Raw genomic sequence first — 18,809 nt, forward strand, 5'->3', positions numbered from 1 at the left:
CCAACCTCTGCATCTGTCCTCCCAGCTGAAAACTCTCTTCCCAGGCCCTGCATGCTCACTGCCCCATCTTCTCCAGGTCTTCGCTCAGATGTCACCTTTCTCAGTGCGGCCTTCCCTGACCATACCAGCCACTTCCACCCCCTCCCTGCTTCATTTTTCTCCTTTGTGCTCATCACCGGCCAGCACACTCCATATATTGCTTATTTATCTAGTTTGTGGTCTGTTTGTCTCCACTGAAGTATAAGCATTACAAAAGCAGGAGATTTGATCTTTTGTTCACTGATATATCCTCAGTACACACAACTGACAAAGGTAGGGGCTTCATAAGTATTTAATGAATTTGTCAGGAGGGCCACTGTGAGTTGGCTTCAAGTTTTACTGATGGGTGGGAGCTAGAGGGCTGGCATCACATCCGAGCTTCAAACTCAAACCGAGTGCCTACCCCACCGTAGGCTCAGAGAGGTCAAGGAACTTTCTCACAATCACACAGCCAGGGAGTGCCAGAGCCAGATATTGAACACAAGTCTCACTATTCCCTGTTCTGCTTACAGTAATTGGGACCAAGCAGAAAGCTCATTATTCTTGTTATGAAGCTGTATCTTCGCCTGTTTCATCCTGGGCCAGAAGGACCTGTTCAGAGGCTGTCTCTCCCACTGGTCAGTGGGCTCCTCATCTCAGAAGGAGCCACATTTTGTCCATGGTACCATCTCCCCAGTACCCAGCTCAGCATGCTAGGCCGGGTACATGTGGATGTCTGACTGGATTGTGAGGATGCTCTGTGGACCACGGTAGAGGCAGACATCCAGGGCTTTAGTCCTGCCTCTGCCACTGTGTGACACTGGAAAGTTAGTTAATTTCTCTGATCTTCAGTTGCTATGAAATCAAGATCTTTGTACTTTGTACTCCAGAGTTATGTCTTCATAACTGTGGAGATTTGGATCAGGAGCTGCCACATGGTGCAGAATAAAAGTTAGCCTTTTAAAAAAATGTTTTTATTAATTTTAGAGAGGAAGGGAGAGAGAGAGAGAAACATCGATTGGTTGCCTCCTGCAAGCACTCGCACCCGACCTGGGATCAAACCCACAACCTGGACATGTGCCCTGACTGGGAAGTGAACGGGTGACCTTTCAGACCAACTGAGCCACACTGGCTAGAGCAAAATGTTAGACTTTTTATTTTGTTAAATGTGTTTTATTGATTTCAGAGAGGAAGGGAGAGAGAGATAGCAACATCCATGATGAGAGAATCATTGATAGCTGGGGTGATCGAGCCCACAACCCGAGCATGTGCCCTGGACGGGAGTCAAACCCAGGACCTTTCAGTCTACAGGCTGACACTTTATCACTGAGCCAAACCAGGTAAGGCAAAGATGTTAGACTTTTTAAAAGGTGAGAGCTGTGCATTTGAGTGAACGTCGCATTAGTGGAAATGTGCAAATAGAGGTTGAAAACCCTTGGGTATTTAACTTTATCCTCACAGGTAATATTACTACCCCATTTTATAAATTAGAAAACTGAGGCCAGAGAAGTTAAGACTCTAGGTCTAGGCAGAAACCAGGTTAGTGGACTGTAAGGGGAATGAACCAAAGGGAAAGATCAGAAGGAGCCATGGAGGATCCAGACCCGGTTGCTCAGGCTTAACGTGCAGTGGGTCCCGCGCTCAGAGGCATCTGGGCACCGCCCGCCTCCGCCCCGCCCCTTGTCCTCGGATTGTCCAATCGCACAGTCTTCATGCAAATAAAGAACCTAGAGAGAGCCTATGAGAGGGCGGCAGAGGCGTGGTCTTCATCCTCCTCCCGGGCAATGCTCTGATTCATTGTTAAAATAAAGAGGCTGTGACCTCCGTACCCAACCCTGGCACCCCCTTGTGCGTGGAAACTCGAGCTGAGGTTAGTTCTGCGCGTTGGAAAGGGTGGAGGGGAGGACGATAAGCCGGAAAAGGTAGAGGAGTGAGGGATATGGGGAGGGACTGGGGGACTGGCTGAATGGAGAGAGGTCTAGGGGTCCATTCTCCGGGTGGGGCATCCGTGTCCTCTGCAGGTTTTTCATTGTTATATCCGCATCTAAACTGCATTTCAGAGAAGGATTCTGCCAATTGGTTGCGGGTGGAGGAGGAGGAAGCGGGAGCAGTGAGGGGGACATGGAGTAGAGTCCTCTACATCCGCCCCCAGGGAAATGAGCAGCGGTCTCCATCCCAGGAGATACTCCTTTATGTGGTCAAACTGGGAAAGAACTGCTGGGCTGGGCGGAACCAAGTCCCTCCTGGTCTACCACTGGGAGCTGGGAGCAGCGATGCTGGGAGGAGAGCCCAGAGAGGATCAGAGACCCCACCGGGGGTCAGTGGGGGCCCCACCCTCCTCCCCACAGACCGTGCCCTGCTGCCTCCCAGGTCTGATGATGGAGAAGCCAAGAACCTTCGCCCTGGCTGCCCCAGTGGAGGACATGAAATTCCCCAGCTCTCGGGTGAGATTGGCAAGGAAGGCCTGATCCCCTGGGACGCTATGGAGGAAATTCTCCAGGTGAGGAAAGTACCGGGCAGTGACTTGGGGTACCATAGGGGCAGGTGTGTTTGGGAATATGGATTCCTCTTGCCCCCACCCCCTCCTGGGGCTCTCTGTGGGTTAGGAGGGCATCTTCAAGTCACTCTTCTGAGTTGGGTCCCCCCACCCCCACCCCAGGGCATGACAATGGAGCTCTCAGTGGCACAGAAGGGAGAGCCACAGGCACAAGTCAGAACACCAGGGTTCCTCTTTGGCCAGGCTCTGCCACAAACTTGCTGTGTGACTTTAGGTTGTTACTTTTGTTCATGACTTTGTCCTCAACTCTGAAAAGACCTGGCTGGCCTTTTGCCTCCCAGTATTTCCCAAAGGACCTGTGTGAGTTGGCAGTGTAATCCAGTGCCCCTCACTTCCACCTCCTTGTGTGTGTGTTGGGGGGGGGGGCGGGGGGGCGGGGAGAGACCTGGGTTTGAATCCAGTTCAGCCACTGGGGCCTTGCAAGTTATGAAACCTCTGTGAGCCTTCCTTGCTTCATCTGAAACTGACATGAATTTTATCCACAATGCAGGATAATTGTAGGGCAAGGGCACTCCAACTTTGTTTAAAATGCACACCCCTAGGCCTCACCTCCAGAGAGATTCTGAGTAGGTGGATCTGGGGAGGGACCTGGGAATATGCATTTTATAAACAGCTCTACTGAGTCTAGCAGGGTCCTCAGAACACACTTGGAGCAACACTGCAGTACGACTAGGAAGCATGTGTCAAGTGCTTGGCAGAGTGCCTGGTGCTTAGTAGGTGCTTAATGAGTGTTTGTTGAGTGAATACATGAACAGATGAATACATGGATGAATAACCTTATTTCCTTGGTCTTTGTCCAGGGGGAAGCTGGGGCTGGGGTCCGGGTACACTACTAGCCAGTCACCTGGTCCTCGCCTCCCTGCTCCATTCTTCCCGGGCCCCACCAGTGGATTGCAGGAGCTGCGCTGGCCTGACTCACCCAGTATGGAGGGGGAGGCTGGGAATGCCTCCTGCGCACACTGCGAGGCCAATGTGCTTGCCCAGAGCTGCTGTCAAAACTGCTTCCACCCTGAGGAGGCCTACAGAGCAAGGCACCAGGTGGGCCGGCGCTCCGGAGTGGTCGGGTGGTTTGGGATGAGGGAGGCCGTGACGGGCTGGGGCTGGACTGGGACACTCACTTGCAGTTGAACCCAGACACTGGCTTTCCTCCTGGGCAGAGCCTCAGTTTTTCCATCTGTTCAATGAAGTAGTGGGACCATGTGAATGTTTCCGAAATGCCAGTCATTCTCCCGATTTTATGGGTTTGTGTTTTGTTTGTTTTTTTGCCATTGCCTCATGTAATCTATTACATACCTTATTCTTTAAATCAACTCCCCTTTTTGACTTACACTAAAGCAGAACTTTACATCACCACCACAAATAGAAAACTAGGACCATGTCCTTTATATAAAAGGTTAAAAAGAAGGAAAGAGAAAGATGAAAAACAGAAGTGTCTTTAAATTCTAACTAGAGAATTTGTTGGCCAGAGGTTCTGAACCTGAGTCCTGCTGTCTGTTAAAAAGGGAGGTTGGGGGGAAAGGGGGGAGGTTGGCAGGTGCTAGAGAGATGTTCAAGATACCCCAGCAGCCACTGCAAAGGTTCTCCTTGAAGGTGTTGAAGGAGTGAAGCATTTTCTCACTTTGGGAACCATATGGTCTTGGGCCAAGTCCCTGCACACATAAACCCAGAGCTCCTGGTACACATGCTATGAGAAGCGTGGGACCCTGAATCTCCATGGGCCCTTCAGCCTTGGTGCCTCATGGCCCTGTCATTCCCACAGGGTCCTGAGGCTCCTCTTAAGCCTGGCAGCCAGCACCATGCAGGGGGTTAGGCTCCAAAGTGACCAATATCAGTGAGTCATTGTTCAGCTTTGGAGCCACACAGCCAGCGTTCCAGTGCCAGGTTTGCCATTTCCCCGCCGTGTGACCTTGGGTCATTTACCCTCTGGCTTCACTCTCCTAGAGAGTAAAGGCAACAAGGCTGCTCACTCAGGGCATCTGGCACTGCTTAGCCTCAGTCACATGTGGCTAATTCAATACGCCTTAGTTCCCTCTCCCTCCTTCCTGATCAGGCAAACCAACCTGGGAGATTCCTTTTTGCCTGTCCTGATACCTGTAGTAACAGCTCCCCTCCCCCCAAGTTCAGGGAACAGCGGCCGGAAAGCTCAGTGAGTCCATCTCCCATGCAAATCACCTTCTCCTGATGGGTGGGGAGATGGCAAGTCAGGAACAGGAGAAGAAATTTTGATTCAGACAGGTTTGGGTTCTAGGGTTAGTCCCTCCACTTCCCGGCTGAGACGGGCCAGTTCACATGTTCACACATATTGAATAGGTGCTTCACGTGAGCCAGGCACTATGCTAGGTATTGGGGAAACAGTGATAAGTAACACAGACACAGTCCCTGGTTCATGGGGCTTGCAAACTAGCAGGAGAAATGGAAACTAACTAATCGTGCAAAGAATTACGGTTGTGGTAAAGGTAGGAAGGAATAGCAAGTGGCATGAGGATCAATGAATGGTTTCTCCAAGGAAATGACATTTCAGCTGCTTGGTAAAGGCTATGTGGGGACCTTGGCCAGTGAAGTTAGGGGAAGAGGAGAGGAAGGGAACAGTAGGTGCAAAGGCCCTGAGGCAGAAAGGAGGAGGCACATTGGAGGATGGAGAGAGGCCACCAAGAGGGAGAGGCACAGGAACTCCAGGACAGTGTTGGAGAATGAGGTGGGGGCTGGTCTCCCCGGGCTTCCTGGGCCTTGTAGACATGCTGACTTCCAACTTTTTCCTGAGAGGCATGGGAGCCACTGAAGATTTTAAATGGGAGTGATGTGATCAGATTTGCATTTTCCAAAGTCACTTTGACTGCAGGACAGAGAATGGAGTGCAGGGAGTGAGAGTAAATCAGGGTAACCAGTGAAGAAACAGTGTTACTCCTGCCAAAGATGATGGAGACTTTGAGATGGAGAGAAATGGACACATTTCAGACCTAATTGAACAGGGGAATCTAAAGGATTTGGTACCTGAGGAATGTGGAGGGGTGAAACATGGATGACTTCTAAGTTATTTCCTGAGGCAGGTACTTGGGATAGGAAGTCCATCGGGAGTGGTTGGGGGCGGTGAGTGAGAGGTGCCTGTGGGCCACACTGTAGATGAGGGAAGTTACGGAGTTATGGAGCTGAGGAGCCAGACCTCAGTGGGAGATAAAGGCTCTCGAATCATCAGGATCTGACACTGATGAAAAGTCTTGCTCATGGATAAGTGGTTTCAAACATGTAGAGTCACAAAATCTGTGTTTAAGAAGCATCCCCCAGCCTGGATGGGGTTGTGTGGGGCCCAGCTGGAGCCTTAGTTAACCTGGGCTCCAGCTCTTCCCTGGGGGCCTGGAAAGATATCTCTTGCGGGTGAAAGTAATTCCAACATCTTTTCCTTGGAAGATGCAGGAATGGCCCAGGCCCCTCCCCAAAGCTTGTTCTGGCTCCCCTGGGATCCCAGCTCTGGATCTGCCTCTACTCTTTCTCAGCTGAGTCCCACAGGCCGGGGGAGGGCTTATCCCTGGAAATCACACGGCCTTGAGCAGGTCACGGCCAGGTTCTGGATGGAGGGAGGGAGCCTCAGTGGGAGGGTCGTGCTGTGTGCCAGGTACTGCACATCCCTTTTTAAAGTATCATCCCGGTTTTGTAGATGGCATGGCAGACACCCTAGCCCCACTCCTTGGCCTTGCCCAGGACCTGCCAGGGGCCACCTTCTTGGAACCCAGAGAGTCTGTGCCCACCCCGGGGTTGTGTCCAAGCTGTGTTTAACATTCTATCGATTCAACACTAATAAAATTCTATTTTATCTTTATACGTTACCTATTATATTTAAGATGTACAAACTAGACACTGTTCTAAGCCCCTTACAAATATTAACTCCTTTTATTCTCATAGCACCCCTAGGAGGTGGGTCCTCTTATCATCCCGGTTTTGTAGATGAGAAAACCAGGCTCAGAGAGGGGAAGCCACAGGCTGAGGTCACCTAGCTGGGAAGTGGAGGTGCCAGGATTGGGCTTGATGTCTGTCTGAGGCCAGAGCCTGTGCTGACCCGCCAGACAGGAAATCAGAGCCAGGGACTGGCTGCTGGGCTGCTCAAGTGGGCGATGGGTATGATGGGGGCTGGGGGTAAGAGCAGGAAGGAGGTTCCATGCCTGGCTGGGGTCTTATTGGGCTCAGCTGGGCTCGGACCCCTTGGCAATGCCCAGCAAGCTGCTCCCGCCTCATTCATGCTGCGAGGTCCCTGGGGTGGCCCAGGCGCCAGGCCGGGCTGTGGATCTGACACCTCCCGCTACGAGCTCTGATCAGAATCTGGCTCCAGGGCAGGGGGCGAAACTGAACCCAGACGGGCTCCTCTGGCTTGGATGGCATGGCAGACACCCTAGCCCCACTCCTTGGCCTTGCCCAGGACCTGCCAGGGGCCACCTTCTTGGAATCCAGAGAGTCTGTGCCCACCCCGGGGTTGTGTCCAAGCTATGGCCTCAGCCCTGAGCTCTGGGCTCCAGGGTCCCCAGGGAGCCCAGGCCCAGGCCCCCGCCCTGCCAGCTCTCAGGTGAGCTGTGGGGATCAGGTTCCTGTGGTTTCATGTCCTGCATTGTTCTTGGCTGGGCCCCGGCTTATGAAACAGTAATGAGGGGCCCCTGCTCCCGCAGCCGGCCCCTCTAAGGTTTCTGCTGCCTCGGCCGCCGCCGCCACGGCCCAGAGTCGGGGCCTGGGAGGGCCGCAGCGTGGGGGCCTGAGCCGGAGCCCCCCGGGGACGAGGGTGCTGACAGCCGCCAGCCGCCACCGCCGGAGCCCGCCGTCCAGGTAACCCGAGAGGAGGCGGGGTGCAGGGTGCTGTGGCCGCTGTCTCCCACCACCAGGGGAGGGCCCTGCCACCCCGGGAGGTGGGGAGGAATGGGGGGGCCTTCCCGGAGGTGAGCAGCCGTTCCCCCTGGGTGAGCCCAACACCAGCCTTCACAGGTGTGGCCTCAGTGAGGGCGGAGGGAGAGAGAAGCCAGCAGTCCGCTCAGGGCCTCGCCTCCACCCTGGGGCCCCCTGCCCTCCTTCAGTGGGCAAATCTCTCCGATGAGGCCTTCTTTCCCCATCTCCTGCCTCAGACAGCCTCTTCCTCCCTCCCTTCCTCCCTCTGCAGGCTGGTTTAACCCTTCTTCCCCACCCTCCTGCCTCCTCCTTTCTAGCTACAGAAAACTCTTTGGTCCCTTCTGTGCACTTCATGTCCTCAGGCACACACACCTACATATGTGCCAACACATATAAAGGAACTTGCATGCACTTATGCAAACATGCACTAGTGTACCCCCCGGCCTTGCATATACATGCATGCACGTGTGCACAGCTGCACACACACAGGCTTTTATACGCCCACATACCTGTACACACGTGTGCATGCACACACTGTACCTCGGTCTGCCCTCAGCCTGGATCCCCAGGGGCGCTTCCAGCCTGATGGACAGCTCTCCTGAGAAGTCTGAGATCCTAGGAGGAGATGCCTGGAGACTTCCACACCGCCTGGTGGGGGGAGGGGCCGCGCAGGGGGAGGGGAGCCCCCACGTGGGCCATGAGGTGCCTCCTCTCTGCAACTCTGTCCCAGGAGCCCGGGAGCCCTCCAGGTGCGGAGGCACCCTACTGCGACCTGCCCCGCCGCCCGCCTGCCTCTGAGGACCTGCACAGAGCCTCAGCCTCCGGGTGCCAGTCTGCGGTGGGCCTCGGCCTTGGGCCAGAGTCCGAGAGGTGGGTAGAGCTCCAGGGCCTGGGGAGGGGCTCCCTGGGGTAGCCCTCACTTACCCCACCCCACACCCCTTCACAATGGCAGCGTCTGTCTATGGTGGCTGCTGGCGTGGGTCACATGGTCAGTCCATACAGCTGGGCACACGGGCATGTTCCTGGGGCCCTAGCTCAGCTTTATTCCAGGGTGCAGAGCACCCACGCACCCACCCTGCCCTGGGCATGGCTCACAGCCTGCTTACATTTCCTTGTTCCCTTTGCACAGCTTTAAAAAATTAAACAGGTTTACCACCCACCTGTCTGATTGTGCATGGCTCCAGGCTCTGGGATTCCCTCCACCCCCATCCTGAGCTGCACTGAAGTCCCTTTGGGGCTGAGGGGCTTTGGGAGGGCATGACTGAGGGTCTAGAAACCTGGGGTCCTGTTTCAGCCTCATCCCTGTTGGGCTGTGGGACCTTGGGCAAGTTATTCCCTCGCTCTGTGCCTCAGTTTCCCCATTTGAAAAATAAGAAGAATTGAATCAAACCAGCATTGCTTTGGGAACATGTGTTCCTCACAGGTAGACTTTTTTTAAAAAACCAAAAGCTCTGCCATCAAATAGTTTCAGAAAGTCTGGGACCCACAGAGTTGGATGCCTTTCTTGCAGGACTTGTCCAAGCCTGTAGTTCGCAGACATGCACTGTGCTTCTGAAGGGGGGAGGTAGACGTGTGTAGTCTGTCCCAAAGTTATTTGACTGCAGGCCTCTTTCTTGGGGGTCAGCACCCCTTTCCATCTCGCAGGCCAATCCGTGGGCCACTCCTTGGGGATACTGCCAGCTCTAAGCCTGCTAAGGCCCGTGGCCACCCTCGCTGGCTTCCCCTAAGCAGGGCTTTCTCTGCAGTGGCCTCCCTTGGCATCCAGACTGCTGCCCCTGCCACTGCCCCTGGAGCTCTGCTACCTCTCAGAGCCCCCCATTAGCTCAGCACAGTTATGTCGGGGCTTCCTGAGCGTGGGTCCCCACTGCTGCTCCAGTGACAGAGGGTCGAGGCTGGTACCACAGCCCTGGTTCACAGTGCAGCGCTGCCCTTTTCTAGTTCTGTGATCTTGGCCAGTCCCTGGGCCTCTCTGAGCCTCAGTTTCTTCATCTGTAAAATGGGAATCATTACACTCATTTCAAAGAGAGGCTGTTGTAGCTAAACCAGGCGGACATAGAGAGCCCTGGTGTCAGCTCCCTCTTCCCCTGTAACGTGAGGTGTGTGTGTACCTGGATGGGGGTGTTACTTCTTAATTCCCATAACTTTTGGGGGAAAAGTCATGTGTCTGTCTCCTCTCTCAGGAGGCCAGTGACAGGGCTCCCTGCAGAGGGCCCCTCAGCCACCCCCAGGAGCAGGAGCTGGGACTCCGAGGCAGTGCCCTATCTGGAGGGCCCAGCCTCCTCCCTGTGCAGCTTCGACGAGGGCCCCGACTCTGGCACCAGCTCCAGCCCTGACTGTGACGCCCCTGATGATACCAGCAACTCGTCCTCTGTGGTGAGCTGGGGCGGGAGGCTGAGGGCATGAGCAGATCACCCCTCTGTGCCAGCCCCGAACTCCCATAGGAGGCCTGGGCCTCACACCAGGGACCTGGGCCAAGGGCCCCTGGAGGCCTAGTGGGTCAGGCTGCCCCGACCACCCCACCTGGGAGAGGTAGGGGCCGGTGCAGGAGGGCCGGGCTCTGCCTATGAAATAATGGAGGAAGGAGTTTTGGTTGATGGGCTCTCCATGGGAATCACCAATGGGCTCAGGTTGCCAAAAACTCTCAGGTCACAGGTCACAGAGGGCCAGGAGGTTGGATGTTTTGTCCAGAGCAAGGATGGGATTGGTCCTGGCCCTGCCTTGGTTATACACCACTGCACCCTATGACCAGCGCTGGCAGAGGACAGAGGGAAGGGAGTAGGCTGGGGGTGGGGTGGGTGCTGGGCAGAGCTGGGCCGTTTCCCTGAAAGAAGAAGGGAATCAGGAACTTCCTGGGCATTCACCCCTCAAAGGGCCACCCCAGGGTAGAAGAGGCAGACTGTCTGTGAGACCTCCAGGAGGAAGTGACAGGGAAGTGATGAGGCAGCCAGCATGGGCTCAGGAAGGCTCACCACCCTGCTTTATGGCACTATTTGGGGGCAAGAAAACTGAGACTCAGAGAAGGGAAGCAATTTAGTGGAAGCCGTACATCTGGGAAATGGTAGGGCAAGGCTTGAAACTACTTCTCTCTGGATCATGGGGTTGTCTCTGGGGCGGGGACTGCTATGCCAAGGCCCTCCTACCACATGGTGCACCCTGGGTTCAAGTCCCCTCCCACGTAAACCATTTCCCAGCTGTGTGATTTCGGGCAAGTTCTTGGCTCCACAGACTGCCGACCTCAGGAGTGGATTCAAGATTAGTTGAGTTGACACCTAAGAGCCCAGCATAGTGCTGGGTATACAGTAGGTGCCCTTTCAATGCCAGGTCCTTTCCTTCCTTCTACCCATCTCATGCTGGGGGTCTCTCTTCTTAATCTCCAAGCACGCTTTCTCCTCTCCTTCCCTGGCAGGACTGGGACGTTGTCAAAAGGCAGGAGGAGGCTCCCGGCGGGGACGAGATCACCGAGATGATCCCTCGGAAGCTGCAGGAGGGGTCAAGAGCTGACAGCACCCACAGGGCTCCGTCCGTCCTCACCCGGTCCCCTGTGGGAGGAGACACTGCGAGCCAACGGAAGGAGGGTGAGTCCTTCTGCCGGACCAGGTTGGCTCCTGTGACTGGATGGAGTGATTGCTAGGGGCCATCTGGGTCCCTGGGCACGTCTCACTTTGCTGGCTCAAGTCCTAATAATAGTAACAGTCTCATCTAATGATGGAGCAGGCGTGCTGTCCATGCAACCTGCTTTACATACATCTCCCACAGTTGGGGGTTAGGATCTTCAGGTGGCAAGTGACAAAGTAGCAGAGTAAAAAGTTGAGGGGGAGCCTGACCAGCATGAGTCAGTGATTGAGTGTTGACCTACGAATCAGGAGGTCATATTTCAAGTTCCCGGTTTTGGGCTCGATCCCCAATGTGGGGCGTGCAGGAGGCAGCCGATCAATGATTCTCTCTCATCATTGATGTTTCTATCTCTCCCTCTTCCTTCCTCTCTGAAATCAATTAAAAAATAGATTTTTTAAAAAAAGTCTAGGGGGAGATGACTTCAGGCATAGCTGGATCCAGGTGCAAACAGTATCAGAAATCTGGCCTCTGCTCCGCTTTCTTCTGTGGTGGCTTCATTCTCAGCCAGACCCTCCCCCATAGTGACATGATGAGCAGCAGCAGTGCCAGGCTGTATCCTACTTGCTTATCAACTTCCACAAACAGAAGGTACAATCTTCCCAACAGATGTAGCTAAAGTCCTAGGAAGGCTTCTCCAGGGGACCCAGCTTGGGTCATGTGCCCAATCGGGGATGAGGGGTAGGGTCAGCCCCCTGCACAAACCTATGGCTTGAGAGTGGGGAAGAGGGGATGGTCCAAAGGAAATCAGGGTGGTGTTCCCAAGGGAAGGGGAAAGGCTGCTGGTCAGGCCAAGCCCAGAGAGTCACGTGACGCCGGCTCCCACAGCTTGGGCCCTCCCATCACTGCTACACTGTGTTGCTCCTGATCTGCATTTCCAGCATCGTCAGGGTTCGGGGATATGGGCCCGAGCATCCAGGTCCTACCCTGGTGGGCAGGCCTGGCTTCCTATGGCTCCTATAGCATCCAGTCACCAAACATGCCAGTGCTAACTGTGCACAAACCTGGTACCAGACATTGGGTGCTCAGGAGGAATTACCTGGTTCCTGCCCAGACAGCTCATCCCCCAGTACAGCAGCCCAGGACGGAGGAGGAGCAGAAGCACGTGCCCTGCTGTGAGCAAAGGGCTGTGTGGGAAGTGGGGGCAGAGGACAAAGAGCTTCTTTCCAGCCAGGGAGGGACTCACAGAGGAGTGGCTCCTGGACATGGTGCTCTGGCTGAGGAAACAGCCTGGCCAGGCGTGGAGGTGTGAATGGGGAGTACTCTGGAATGTGCAGCTAGAGCACAGTTGCTCAGACCACCCTGGGCCAAGGAGTTTGGACTCACTTCTCTAAGGAGTAGGGAGCCATGGGAGGATTTGGAGGAGAGGAGTGATATGATTGGACCTGTGCCTGAAGAAATTCACCAGGGCGAAGTGTGAAGGATGGAGCAGGACGAGGCTGAGAAACCAGTAAAGGGACTGTTGCAGCCACTGTAGTGATAACTGATTTAGGCAGGAATCACCGGCTGATGCTAAATTCCTGGGTGAAAGGTGGTTGGGGAACAGGATATTCACACGATCTCAAAGTATCACCCCTCAGATTACACATCGATTACAGAGGGAAAAGGCACCCTTAGGATGGGAAGATCTGGCAGTTCTTCCTTAACCAAGGGGCCGCTCAGCATCCCAGCGGGGGCAAAGTGGCGTCAGGTGCCCCCATGTGATGCACGGGGGGGACACAGCATCCTTTCCAAGTCTTCTGGCTAAAAATGCACCGCCTGCATCTGGTCCCACCAAAAGACGAAAAAGGCCTGGGGAACTATTCTCGAATAAAAGAGGCTACAGAGACAGAGAAGCAAATGCCATGTGGGATCCTGGAGAGGAGCAAGGATAGGAAAAGTTATAACTATGGAAGACATTATTGTGACAGCCAGGGAATTTGAATATGAGTGTATGTTAGAGAACAGTTTCGGACCCACGCTGTATTTCCTGAGTGCGGTGGTGGGAGGAAATGGTCCTTGCTCATAGGAGATGCATTAGGAGAGCATTGGGGGTGAAGTGTCATGAGGTCTTCAACTCTCACATGTTCAACAAGATAGATGATAGGAAGATAGAGAGATAGACACAGGTAGATGACAGGTAGGTAGTAGGCAGATGCGTGGATAAAGCAGATGAGACAAACTGTTAACAGCTGGTCACTCTGGGTGAAGAATTGCTCTGTGGGTGATGGACGCACCATTCCTGTAACCCCTCTGTAGCCCGTTGCAATTGTCCAAGGGAGAGATGGAGAAACCTGATTAGGGCGGTGGCTGTGGCTGAGGAGGGGACAGAGAAGGAGAGAGGTTTAGGAGGTGGACTTGATGGGACTGGGGACAGGAGAACACACGGTCCCAGCTGCTGGTCTGGGTGTCTGTGTGGACGGCAATGCCTTTCACTGACCGTGGAGAACTGGGGAGGAGGTGCAAGCAGTGTGGGCCGGGGTGGATCCAGAGCCCGGGAAGAGGTGTAGATTCGGGGAAGAGGTGTAGAGCTGGCTGCTCAGTGATGGGTCAGGACCATTCTCTGGCTACTCCTTTGCTGATGCCTCTTCCTCCGCTCGACCTTCAAATATGGATGCCCCAAAGCCTGGTCCTGGGCTCCCTTCTCTCCTCTCTCTGACAACTTGACAACACCTGGCTGTCAACACTATCTGGAAAAATTGGCATCTCCTGGGTTCACACCTCTGGCCTTGATCTCTCCCCTGACCTCTATCTAGTTCATTGTACAACTGACCTCTTCACTGGGGTGTAGGATAGCACCTCACACTCAACACAGCTTCTTCATTTCACTCATTCGATAAGTATTTATCAAGCACCTACTGTGTGCCAGGCCCTATCCTAGTGCTAGAGAGCCAGAGGGGAGAAGACAGACAAGACCCAGCCCCTGGAGCGGGCCCTCCAGTGGAGAGAAGCTGACAGAAAACAAACAGGAAGCCAGAGCAGAGAGCGGCAGCTGCTTTTGGGAGAATTAAGACAGGAAACTGTGAGAGCAACTGGCCAGGTGGACAGGGAGGGCCTAGGGCAGTGATGGCGAACCTATGACACGCGTGTCAGAGGTGACACGCGAACTCATTTTTTTGGTTGATTTTTCTTTGTTAAATGGCATTTAAGTATATAAAATAAATATCAAAAATAGAAGTCTTTGTTTTACTATGGTTGCAAATATCAAAAAATTTCTATATGTGACACGGCACCAGAGTTAAGTTAGGGTTTTTCAAAATGCTGACACGCCGAGCTCAAAAGGTTCACCATCACTGGCCTAGGGGGAGGGGGGATGGCATTGTGGCTGAGGTCTGAGTTCACAAGCAGAAGGAACAACCAGTGCAGAGGCCCTAAGGAGTGGACAGAGGTGCTGGGTTCGAGGAGCAGAGGAAAATGGGTGGAGAGGAGGCCACCAGCCACCCAACTCTCCCTCCAAACCTGTTTCTCCTGCAGTCTGTTCTGTGTCACCACCCGCCCAGCAGCTGGGCCCCAAATCCTGATTCCTTTCTTCCTTCACCCTTTCGACCACCAGCAGCTCTGCTCAGCGCTGCCTTCAAAACACACCTCCAATCTGTCCCTGTCTTGCTGTCTCTACCATAACCCCCTGGCCAAGCCACCATGGCTGCCGCTGCCCGGCATTATTGCCAGAGCCCCTCAAGCTCTCCCGCTCCTGCTGGCCCCTTCAGTCCATTCCCCCACAGCAGCTGGAGCCATCTTTTAAAACATTAATCAGATCTTGTCACCTCACCGCCCCATCCCACTGCCCTGTCCCCTCAGGCCCTGGGGAGACTGGTGAGAATAACACATGGAGACCCAGCGCCTCCCTGGTGTGAATGGGTGATAGGCACCTGCTTTCTTGCTCTTAAACACATGAGCAGTGGGTGGGGGGAGCCTCCTCTCTGACCTGCTGATCAAAGGCAGTCACCTCCACTGTCCACCTGGTGGCAGGGGCCCAAATTGCAGGCAGGGTGCCAAGGCCCAGGAGGAATTAGCCAAATCCAAGGCGCTAGAAACTCCTTGACATCCCTCTTGGGGCATCTCTCAGTTTGCAAAGCACGCGCTCCCCTCACCTTGCATTGCCTCTTCTCTCTTAGATCCGGGTGGCGGGAGCCGAAGCGCCGGGCAGCACTGGGCGAAGCTCCGGGGAGAAAGTGGGCACTTCTTGGAGCGGCACCGGGCTTCCTCCGCGACACCACAGAGCGGACCTCGAAGTACCACCCCCCAGGCTTCCTCTCTCCATCGCTCTGCCCAAAGGGACGCTGCCCAGACGGCTTCCATACAACTTGATGCCCCCCGAGCTTCCTCTCCCTCCCAAACAGCCCAACGGGACAACCCCAGAACCTCGTCCACCCAACAGGACACCCACAGGGCTTCTTCCACGCAGCAGAGCACCCCCAGAACGGCCTCTCCCTCAAGAATCACCCAACGGGATAACTCCAGAACCTCGTCCACCCAACGGAGCAATCCTCGAGTTTCCTCTTCCCCCAGAGCCGCCCAACAGGACAACTCCAGAACCTCTTCTACCCAACAGGACAACCCTCAGACTTCTTTTTCTGCATGTACTTCTCAACAGGAAAACTCCAGAACATCCTGTGCCCAGAGGGACAACCCCAGAGCTCCTCTCCCAACCGGACCACCCAGCGGGAAAACTCTAGATCGTCCTGTGCCCAAAGGGACAACCCCAGAGGTTCCTCTCCCAACCGGACCACCCAGAGGGAAAACTCTAGAACATCCTGTGCCCAGAGGGACAATCCCAGAGGCTCCTCTCCCAACCGGACCACCCAGCGGGAAAACTCCAGAACTTCCTGTGCCCAAAAGGACAACCCCAGAGGCTCCTCTCCCAATCGGACCACCCAGCGGGAAAACTCTAGAACTTCCTGTGCCCAGAGGGACAATCCCAGAGGCCCCTCTCCCAACCGGACCACCCAGCGGGAAAACTCCAGAACTTCCTGTGCCCAGAGGGACAACCCCAGAGGCCCCTCTCCCAACCGGACCACCCAGCGGGAAAACTCTAGGTCGTCCTGTGTCCAAAGGGACAACCCCAGAGCCTCTTCTCTCAACCGGACCACCCAACGGGAAAACTCCAGAACTTCCTGTACTCAGCAGAACACCCCCAGAACCTCTTCTACCCAACGGAACAACCCACAGTCCTCTTCCTTCCGGCGGGACCACCCCGGGAGCTCCTCCCCTCAGTGCTGCACCCCAAAGAACAATCCCAGGCCATCATCTCCCCATCGCTCCACCCAGCGGAATAACCCCAGGAATCCTTCTCCCCATCGTACTAACAAAGACATCCCCTGGGCCTCCTTTCCCCTCCGGCCCACCCAGAGCGATGGTCCCCGGACCTCCTCCCCATCCCGCTCCAAGCAAAGTGAGGTTCCCTGGGCCTCTATCGCCCTTCGGCCAACCCAAGCTGACAGGCCTCAGACCTCATCTCCCACCAAACCAGCTCAGCGTGACTCCCCCCAGTCCTCCTCGGGCCCGCCCCAGCACAGCTCACCAGCCCGGGCCTCTTCTTCCTCGCACAACCCCGGCCCCCACGGCGCCCCCCGGACTTCCACGCCTCTGTACCTCACCCGAGGGGCATCCCAGACCTCTTTCGAGTCCTCCCAGCCTCCCTGTGCCGTGTGCATCGGACACCGGGATGCCCCCCGAGCCTCTTCGCCTCCTCGCTACTTGCAGTATGACCCGTTTCCCTTCTTCCCAGACCCCCACGCCTCTGAGAGTGAATCCACTCACCACGAGCCGCCCTATATCCCCCCGGCCGTGTGCATCGGACACCGCGATGCTCCCCGGGCCTCCTCACCCCCTCGCCACACCCAGTTCGACCCCTTCCCCTTCCTCCCGGACACATCAGATGCTGAGAACCAGTCGCCCCAGCATGACCCTCCCCAGTTCCCCCCGCCTGTGTGTATCGGATACCGTGATGCACCCCGGGCCTCCTCCCCTCCGCGCCAGGCCCCTGAGCCCTCCCTCCTGTTCCAGGATTTCCCCAGGGCCAGCACCGAGAGCCTTGTCCCCTCCACAGACTCCCTGCACGAGCCCCCCCACATCCCCACCCCTGTGTGCATTGGACACCGAGATGCACCCTACTTCACGTCCCCCCCACGCCAGGCCCCTGAGCCCTCCCTCTTCTTTCAGGACCCCCCTGGGACTAGTATGGAGAGCCTGGCCCCCTCCACTGACTCTCTGCATGGCTCCCCGATGCTGCCCCCCCAAGTGTGCATCGGGCACCGGGATGCACCTCGAGCCTCCTCCCCACCCCGCCACCCACCCAGTGACCTAGCCCTCCTGGCACCCTCACCTCCTCCAGGCAGCTCAGGGGGCTCCCGGGGCTCAGCACCCCCTGGGGAGACCAGGCACAACTTGGAGAGGGAGGAGTACACCGTGCTGGCTGACCTGCCCCCGCCCAGGAGGCTGGCACAGAGGGAGCCAGGGCCCCAGGGCAGCAACGGGGGCCGAACCCGCAGCCCTGGCCGCGCAGAGGTGGAGCGCCTCTTCGGGCAAGAGCGCAGGTGAGCCCAGGGTGGGGTCAGCCAGGTGGGCTGGGGAGGAGCCTCGGCAGCAGGACAGGTGGAAGGTTCAAGGCTTAGGTTGCCGGATGGAAAGGGTTGTCCCCTGCCCTGCCACTTACTGGCTGTGTGACCTTGGGCCAGTCACTTCATCTCTTTCCCTAAGTTAAGAGGTTTTTTTGACGATGAAGTGATATTGTGCAGAGCCTGGTGGTTAAGAGCAAAGACCAGGGTCAGGCAGGCTGGGTTCAATCCTGTGTCAAAGCCACTCCCCATCTTTGTGACCTGGTAAAGTTACCGCCTGAGCCTCAATGTCCTCATCTGTACAATTCGAACGTTATCCATTCACTGAAATGAGGTTAAGCTCTCAAACCCTAATGTGATCCATAGTCACAGGTTTGTTTATTTTTCCCCCTCCTTATGTGAGGGAAGAAAGTGCTCATGATTTTGTTCTGCCGTAACAAAGAAGACTCGTGGCTACCCATGCCTCTTGGAAAAGAGATGTCAGGTTAAACTATATAGCCAGAGCCATTATTGTAATGAAGAGAACTCAGAATCACAGACTTTTTAGAGGTTAAAGGTTACTTTCCTGGGATGTGGTGACAAGCCCTAAGTCCAGGCCTCCTGGAGTGCTGGGTCCTGGGGCCACTCACACAGCCCCGGGAGGGGAGGCATTACCCCTGCTCTGCGGAGATTTCTCTCTCCAGCAGTCCCAGCCTCAGGAGTTTTCAGGACCAGGGCTGGAATTCCATTAGTCAGGGTTGAAAGAACAGCAAACAAGCAGGTCTGGAAGTCTCAACGCTTTCAGTGTATAATGAATTATAGCGTATTTACCAAGACCATCACCACAACCCAAATGTAGAACATTTCCAGCACCCTAAAGAGCGGGTAATATTTTACATCCAGAATTCCTCTCTCTGTCATCCCTGAGGCAACATTTTATCTTAGATTAGAATCTGTGCGAGAAATCTTATCTTTCATTCTTCAAATTTCCGTTTCTTTCTTGTTTTTGTTTTTGTTTTGTTAATCCTCATCTGAGGATATTTTCCCGCATTGATTTTTAGAGATAGTGGAAGGGAGGGGGAGAGACAGAAAGAGAAAAAACAGCCATGTGAGAGAGACCATTGATTGATTGGTTGCCTCCTGGGCTGCGACCCTTCAGTCCTAAGGCTCACCTAGGGCTCAAATTTCTTTTTACAGTAACTTCAATCCATTTACTATCCAGATGACAACCTTTAAGGTCTCCA

At 55.0% G+C, this 18,809-nt stretch overlaps 1 protein-coding gene across 1 annotated transcript in view; it reads left to right on the top strand.

The window, feature by feature from the left end:
* The first annotated feature begins 3,484 nt into the window (after window positions 1–3,484).
* Window positions 3,485–18,809, top strand: part of TRIOBP (TRIO and F-actin binding protein) — a 52,526-nt gene continuing 37,201 nt past the window's right edge. The window contains 6 exon segments of the mRNA XM_023743777.1: window positions 3,485–3,613; window positions 8,169–8,308; window positions 9,619–9,811; window positions 10,845–11,013; window positions 15,145–15,663; window positions 15,666–17,565. Of these exon segments, the coding sequence (XP_023599545.1) occupies window positions 3,500–3,613; window positions 8,169–8,308; window positions 9,619–9,811; window positions 10,845–11,013; window positions 15,145–15,663; window positions 15,666–17,565 (3,035 nt within the window). The 5' untranslated portion in view covers window positions 3,485–3,499.

This window comes from Myotis lucifugus, unplaced genomic scaffold (genome assembly GCF_000147115.1).
Source record: "Myotis lucifugus unplaced genomic scaffold, Myoluc2.0 scaffold_413, whole genome shotgun sequence".
Classification (NCBI taxonomy): domain Eukaryota; kingdom Metazoa; phylum Chordata; class Mammalia; order Chiroptera; family Vespertilionidae; genus Myotis; species Myotis lucifugus.